General features: G+C 49.9%; 1 protein-coding gene across 1 annotated transcript in view; it reads left to right on the forward strand.

Moving 5' to 3' along the window:
* The first annotated feature begins 4,519 nt into the window (after positions 1-4,519).
* LGALS9 (galectin 9) overlaps positions 4,520-8,298 on the forward strand; it is a 106,794-nt gene continuing 103,015 nt past the window's right edge. The window contains 1 exon segment of the mRNA XM_025361756.1: positions 4,520-4,645. Coding sequence (XP_025217541.1) covers positions 4,607-4,645 — 39 coding nt within the window. The 5' untranslated portion in view covers positions 4,520-4,606.

An 8,298-nucleotide genomic window follows, 5' to 3' on the forward strand; every position in this document is an offset into this window, starting at 1 on the left:
GGAAGCCTTGGAGGGATGAGGTGCTGTTCATCTGAATCCAATTTCTAGGAGCCCCTCATTGCCAGTTATATATACAGATAGGTGGAGAAGAGGTACTTTCTAAACACCATCTCACTTTAATTCTCATAAGGCCATGAGGTAAGAATTGTGATGTTTCAGCTGAGGAAAATGAGAAGCGGAGAGGTTAAGGTATTCACCCAAGATCACACAGCTGCAGGGCGGCTAATCCGGGACTCGGGCCACAGCTTTCGCTCCAGAACCTCTCTTCGGAAGTCTAGGAACTTACTGGTCAGACATTTACTGAGCACCTACTGTATTCAAAAGATAGTGCTAAGTTGTGGAATGTTTTCCAGGATAGACCACGTGGTAGGCCACATATTAAGTCTCAATAGATTTAAACAGATAACAAAGCATCTTCTCCAACCACAATAGGATGAAGTTAGGCAGCAGCACTAGATTCTCACAGGGGCACAAACCCTATTGTGAACTACGCATGTGAAGAATCTAGGTTGTGTGCTTCTCATGAGAATCTGAGTCTAATGCATGATGATCTGAGGTGGAACAGGTTCATCTTGAAACCATCATATATCCCCGTCCATCTGTGAAAAATTGCCCTCCATGAAACTGGTCCCTGGTGTCAAAAAGGTTGGCGACTGCTGCCTTAAACTACTACTAGATTTCCTGAGTGAGGCAAACAAAGTACTGTTTTGGCATAACCTGTTTGCGGGAGAGAGGTGCACTGTTAATTAGCCCATTAGGAAGCAGTTAGAACCATATATCTGACTTTATGGATGTAGAATACGCTCAATGAGAATGTTCTCAGCGGGGTTGGGGGGGGGGTGTTCACGCATGTTTCAGTGATTAATGTGGTTCAATACGGCTGTCCCAATATAATGCGGTTTCCAAAGGGAACTGGACGAGAGGACCCAGGGTCTCCTGCATTGTACAACAGGACTCGGGTGTCTACGGGCATCACTGACTGCCCTGCCGAGGCCCTCTGTGCTGAAGGCGTCACTGCAGATGGAAGAATTCCTTGAGGAACTCTACTACTGGCAAAGGTGAACGGGTCTGGGCACGGGATCAGTGCAGTCCAGGAGTGACTCTAAAGGTGCTGGCGTGTGGGCACTACGTGCGGAGCTCAGCCCCAAGTCCTCTGCATGCATTAGCCCATTTAATCCCCACAGCATCTTTCTAAGGTTCACATTCACTTGCTTCATTTTATGGGCGAGGAAAGGAAGCTTGGAGAAATTCAGGAACTTAACGAAGATCACACAAGAATTAAATGACAGGGCCAAGATTCAAACGTGGGCTATTCATACTATGTATAGAATTGTATGTCTAGCCCAATTTTGTTGACCAGTCATCCGTTGATGGACACACGTTGCCTTCACCTCTTGGCTTTTGTGAATGATGCGGTTACAAACATGGGTGTTCACATGTCTCTTTTGAGTTCCTGCTTTTGGTTATTTGGGGGATATACCCAGAAGTGGAATTGCTGGATCATATAGTAATTCTATGTTGAGGTTTTTGAGGAACAGCCACGCTGTTTTCACAGAGTTCCAGTTTACCCACAATCTAGCCAACAGTTGTTATTTTTCGGATTTTTTTTTTTTTATCATAGCCATCCTAATGAGTGTGAGGTGGCAGACTCACATTTTGAAGAGATCCCTCAGTCTACAGGGCAGAGAACAGAGAGCCTCTGAGAAGGATCTGCAACTTTGAATACTAGAGCTCTGAGCAGGAACGTTCCCAAGGGCTGCTTCTGGTCTCCTGAAGACCAGAGCTAACCACTGGGAATGGACTGTGGTGAGTGAACGGTGCTGGCACTGTGCCTCGAAGTGCCTCCCTACTTTGTCGATTAGTCTAAAAACACGTCAGCCTTTGGGTATGACTGGGGCCCCTCCAGGCAGGGCGTGGAGCACAGGGCCCTCCTTTATGGGCTGGACTCAATAGTGAAGCTGCTTAGCTGTGACTCACCTCCCAGGCTCAAGCTGATGCTAAGGTGCTGATTTGCTGGAACTCTGAGCTGTGCCTGTGTCTCCTTGGATTCTGGGAGATTTTTTTCTTTTAGCAGCGTTTTATGGAAATATTGTCTAGGTAGAGTAAAATGTACAGATCCTGGTTTTCTGTTTGAGTTTTTGTTTTGTTTTAAGACAGGGTCCTGCTCTGTCACCCAGGCTGGAGTGCAGCAGCACGATCATAGCTCACTGTGGCCTCAACCACCCAGGCTCAAGCAGTCCTCCTGCCTCAGCCGTCCTGTAGCCAGGACTATAGGCGTGCACCATAATGCCCCACTAACTTTTTTTATTTTTAGTAGAGACAAGGTCTCGCCATGCTGCCTGGCTGGTCTCGAACTCCTGGGCTCAAGCAATCCTCCTGCCTCAGCCTCCCAATGTGCTGAATTACAAGTGTCAGCCACTGCACCAGCCTCAGCCTGTTGTTAATGGATGTAAATACCTGTGCAATCACCACCTAGAACCAGACCCAGAACACTTCCAGCCTCTCAAAGACTCCTTCATGCCCCTCCCAGTCAGAGACCCCCAAGGGTGACGCCATTCTGGCCTGTTGTTCAACTTGACTCTCACAGCATGGAATTCTCACAGCATGTGTCTGTTTGGATCTGGCTGCTTCTGCTCAGTTGTGAGGCCCATTGATGTTTCCTGTGGCCTAGCTCCTTTTTATTACTGAGGGCTACTCTGTTGTATGAAAACCACAATTCATTTCTCCCTTCTCCTTTGGTGAACTTTTGCATTGTTTCCAGCCTGGATCATTCCTAACAGCATGAGTAAAGCAGTTAAAAACAGGCAAATATGTTTTTCTTTCTCTTGGGTAATTTTTCAGAACTAGAAAATCCAGAACATAGAAGTAGATATTTGACTGTATTACAACTCACCAAGCAGTTTTTCTTTTTCTTTTTTCTTTTTTAATTTTTTGAGACAGAGTCTTCCCCAGGCTAGAGTGCAGTGCCATGATGAGGGTTCACTGCAGCTTTGACCTCCCAGGGTCAAGCGAGCCTCCCACCTCAGCCTCCCATGTAGCCGGGACCACAAGTGTGCACCACCACACCTGGCTACTTTGTTTATTAAATTATATGTAGGGACAGGGTCTTCCTACCTTGCCCGGGCTGGTCTCAAGCTCCTGGGCTGAAGTGATCCTCCTGCCTCAGCCTCTCGAAGTGCTGGGATTACAGGCGTGAGCCACCACGCCCTGCCCATTTTTCTAAGTTGGATTATTTTACACTCCAGTCTGCTGTGAATGACAGTTCCAATTGTTCCATATCCCAAGCAATTGGCGATTGCCTACAAATGATGTGGCATGATGAAATTGTTCCTGGTGTCCATGGTGTCCGAGAGGATTGCAAAGAATTTCCCTTCCTTTCTCTCCTTTCTGTTCCCTCTGTATTGTCTACTCCTTAAACTGGTCAAATTCTACTTGATCCAGGAACATAATGGGGATGGAGAGTGCAGATAGCACACATGGCCTCAGTCTATGGGAGCATCTCAAAGGAATTCGTCTGCAAATTCTAGTGCATCTAAGCAGAGCACAGGGAGGAAGAGAGGTGCAGACTCACGTATGGCCCTGGGGCACCTGCCATCCCCTTGAGCCCTTACCCGCCCAGCCCAGCTTGAGTTCTGGGCCTTCTCGCCAGCACATCACTGGGACCTGGTCAACTTCAGGTCAGTTTATTTCATGGCTCCCTCCCCCCTCTGCAGCCTATCCTGTTATTCTCTGTTTCGGCCAATTATTTCCCCTAACTAGGTGCTGAAGCCAAATAAAGGCAGTTCATGCCATATGTCCCTTTCCAGCCCCATGTCACTTGAAATGTTCTATTATGTCCAAGACTTCTCTCCCCATCCTAAAGCGCAGAAAATAAAGATAGAGAAGAGCAGGAGAAGAAAGAGAGATTCACTGAGAGGGAGGATCAGAAGCTCCTGGGCACCCCATACTCTAGAATAAAAATCTTCATTATGGTGTTTTTCTTGCAAAATATTCCCCTCTATGTAATTATGTTTTTACGTGAATAATATAAATTTAAAGAGGAGAAACACTTTTTGAAGAGTCTGAGAATCTTCATATAGCTCAGGCTACCACGAATTAGCTGTGCGACCTGGGGCATTCCCTTTAGACTCTGAGCCTCAGCTTCTCTATATGTAAAATGGGTTGAAGCCGTCCTTCCCCACGAGCACCCCGTGCACAGGCAACGCCCAGCCCCATTATTTTCTGGACTCCGTGGCCAAGTGTGCTCAGGACACACAGCCACATACTTCTGGGCAGTGTCATCTGGCAACTCGCTGTCATGTCAGTGTGGTCAAGCATTGTAGACCTCTATGAACCAAATATGCTTCAGGCTCAGATTGAGCACAGGAGAGGGAGGAGGGAAAGGTCACTGGGACTGGGAGTGCCCACTTCCCTCTGTAAGCGTCACTGCAGTTCACCCAGCACCCTACCTTGCTCTCTCTGGACCCACTTCCTCTTGCTGCTGGCTCCTCCCCATTGAGTAACAGCCAAGTTGCTTTGGTTTCTATTTCTTTGTTAAGTCCTTTCCTCTGCAAAGGACTTCCTGGCAGGTGTGAAAGGCAGCGGTGGCCACAGAGGCGGTGGAGAGATGGACTTCAGCGGTTCCCAGGCTCCCTACCTGAGCCCAGTGAGTTCCGGGGCCGTGGGCACAGGGCTGCCTCAGCCCTGGGGCTCTGAGGAAGCAACTCCTGGGTGGCAGGGGATAGGGGTAGGGGCAGGCCAAAGAGAACACAAGCAGGGCAGAAATGTCAGCAGAGGTCATCCTGGCACACCTGTGCCACGCTGAGCTCGCTCATGCCTGGAGGGATGCTCGTCCCCACGAGTCATGGGGTTGACATGTTGACTGAGCTGTCCCTTCCTGTCCTGTGTGCTCAGTGGGAGAGGTGTAGAGCAGGATGGTTCATGTAAAGAGGAAGCAAGCATGTTTCTGGGACAGTAAGGACACTACCCGGCATGGTAGTTAAGGGTGCTTACTGTGAAGATGGCCTCCCTGGGTCCAACCATTTACTGGCTAGTGGTCTCTGGGCCTCAGTTTCCATATCTGTAAAGTGGGAATAATACTTGAGCCCCCCATTCCCAGGGTTGGGCTATGGATTAAGGAGGTAGTGTATCTAGTGTGTTTGCACAGTGCCTGACACACTTTGGGAGTGTTTCGTGTTATTGGGAGTCCGGGGGCAGCAGGGAAGGCCTCCTGAGGAGGTGTCTGTGCTCTGAAGGGTGAGGCAGAGTTAACCAGGCATGGGCATGTGAGGGCATCCGCAGAGGGGCAGTCTCAGAGGTGAGACGGGGCGAGGACTGTCCCTGCAGTGTGGGGTCAGAGGGCTGCAGGTGCCTTGCTGAAACCCTGTGAGATTTATGAGTCCCCTTCATACAGAGAAAATTTGAGGCTCAGGGAGGTGTAGGCCAGTTGCCAAATGTCCCCAGATGGGAGTGGCAGCGCCAAGAGCCCAGGAACCTTCAGGGGTCACTGTGTCCTGGGCCGGGTCCTGTCATTGGATCTCACCCCGCCTTGGCAAAGAGCTTCCCGAGGGGCTGGAGAGGGTGGGCTGATGGGCCCTTCCTGGGTGGGGAGGCAGGGTGCTGAGGGCAGGGAAGCTGCCAGGGCCCACCTCAGCAGAGGCCAGGGTCGGGCTTCGGTGCCCTCTGGTGACACTGAGTCCAGAATGGGGCTGCCTAGGTTCTGGTCTGCAGGGCTCGGCTCTGCTTTCTAAACTCCAGAGGAAGAGTGGAGAAAGGAGGCCTGTTTCCTCCTGGCTGTCACCAATGACCCCTCAGCCACCCTGTGGAGGCCCCTGAGGTAGGACCTGCACGGAGAGAGTGGGGGAAGCTGGAACAGGCCGCAGGTTGGGGGTCTTAGGGTCAGCAGGTGCTGCTTTGGGCATGTCACCCTGTCTCTGGTTTTCTGTCTGAGAGGGGATCCCAAAGCTTCTTCCAGGTTCTGAAATATTATTCTAGTGACTGATTTTTACTTTCTAATCTTTGGATTCAGAAGGAAAATTCTCCTATGGACATCAGAGAGTTAAAACAGGGCCTTGGAGCCCAGACAAGAAAGACGGTCAGTGCAGCCCCCGTGGGTGTCCAGAGCACCCCTCTACCCCACAGGGCTCCCCTGGGGTGGGACACTTAAGCCTCACTCAGTGACCCCTCTGGCAATTGGAGCCACACTTCCTCCACGTGCCGCCAGTGGGGGAAGGTCACGGGGTTCGCTGTCCTGCTGAGGAGGGCTGAGTGCCAAGAGGGCCTGGCTTGGAAACCTCACTCCCTCTTCTTATCCGGCCTTATCTAGCTCAGCCTCTTTGGAGGGCCGTGGGGAAGCTGGAACCACCTGCTGTGTGGCCCAGGAAGCACTGGGAGAGCCAGGAACAAGGACGTTCCCAGCTTCCTCATGAGAGGAAGCCTGTGTGGTGGTTAGAAGTGTGGGTGCTGGGGTTCAAATCCCAGCTCTGTTGCTGACCAGCTGTGTAGCTTTGGGCAAGTGACTGAACTTTTCTGTGCCTCAGTTTTCTCATCTGTAAAAGTGGCCGGGGTTGCTGTGAGGATAAATGTTCCTGGTCATGCCCAGAGCCCTCATGGACACACATGGATCCAAATGCCACAGTAGCCTTAGTTGATCAACCTCAAAACAACACATTTGTTCTTACAGTGTTGGAGGTCAGAAGGCTAAAATCAAAGTGTCGTGGAAGGTGGCCAGCAGGACGGTGGAGGCTCTGAGGGAGTGGGGCACCTTCACTAAGAGCCACGTACTGGCTCCTGCTGGCGGGCAGTCTTGGCCAGCCAGGCTGAGCTCCCCACTGTCGGGGCCAAGCCTGGGTGTCCTCTGGTGACGCTGAGTCCAGAATGAGGCTGCCCACGTTCTGGTCCGCAGGGCTCAGCTCTGCTTTCTAGACTTCCAGATAAGAAGAAGACCAGGAAAAGTCCCTGGTCTCTGGGCACAACCAGGAACAGAGAGCAAGTTCTGACTCAGCAGAGGGATCGATTCGTTCCATGCAAAGAGCTGCACTGTTAAAGGCTGGCACGAGCCGGGGCTCAGCACATGGCATCGCACCCAGTCCTCTCAGAACTCTGCCGGGTGGTGTTACTGTCCTACCATTCAGAGGAGGGAAGTGGGGCACAGGCAGGTCAAGCGACTTGGCCAATATCAGAATTGCTAGTGTACATGAGCCCAGGCCCGTGGGACCATAAATCCAGTGTAAAAATCCATCCTCCTGCACCCTATGGAACAAAAGTAGGTGCAGTTATTTTCCTGGGTTTCCTGGACACACAGATCTAAATTCCACAGCAGCCTTGGCTGGCCAATCTTAAAACAACAAATTTATACTCTTAATGATTCTGGAGGTCAGATATTAAAATCAGCGAGTCAGCAAGGTTGTTTCCTTCCGGAGGCTCCAGGGGAGAATCTGTTTCTTTTCCTTTTCCAGCTTCTAGAGGCTGCCTGCATGCCTTGGCTTATGGCCCCTTCTGCCATCTTTAAAACCAGCAGCTTTGGCTGGCCCCAGTGGCTCATGTCTGTAATCCCAGAATTTTGAGAAGCCGAGGCAGGAGGATCCCTTTAATCCAGGAGTTCCAGACCAGCCTGGGCCACAAAGTGAGACCACGTCTCTACAAAAGATAGACAAAAATTAGCCCGGTATGGTGGTGCATGCCTGTAGTCCCAGCTACCTGGGAGACTGAGGTGGGGGGGTCACGTAAGCCAGGAGAAGTGGAGGCTGCAGTGAGCTGAGATCGTGCCAACACACTCCAGCCTGGCTGATGGAATGAGATCCTGTCTCAAAAAAAAACCCAAAACAACGAAAGAAAGAAACAAACAAATACACAAACCAAAAAAAAATACAAACCAGCTTCTTCTTGTAGCCGTGCTCCTGTTGTCACATCTCCTACCTCTGACACTGATCCTCCTGCCTTCCTTTTATACAACCCTTGTGATCACATTGGGACCACCTTTAAAATCAGGACAATCTCCCCATGCCAAAATTATTAATTTAATCACATCTGTGAAGTCCCTTCTACAACATATTCACAGTTGCTGGGGATTTGAATGTGGATGATTCTGGGGGGTGGCCCACTGATAACCAGTGTTATAAGTTTCTTATAAATCCTTCCAGAGATATTTTATCTATAAATAAATAGATAAATAAATAAATAAATAAATAAATAAGTGCAAGTCCATAGCCTTCCCCCATTCACTTTTATACAAATGGCATCATTCCATATTGGTGCTCAGAGTTCTGTCTTCCTCTTTTTCTTTTCTTTTTTTTTTTTTTTTTTTTTTTTTTTTTTTTG

This window comes from Theropithecus gelada, chromosome 16 (genome assembly GCF_003255815.1).
Source record: "Theropithecus gelada isolate Dixy chromosome 16, Tgel_1.0, whole genome shotgun sequence".
In the NCBI taxonomy this organism is placed as follows: domain Eukaryota; kingdom Metazoa; phylum Chordata; class Mammalia; order Primates; family Cercopithecidae; genus Theropithecus; species Theropithecus gelada.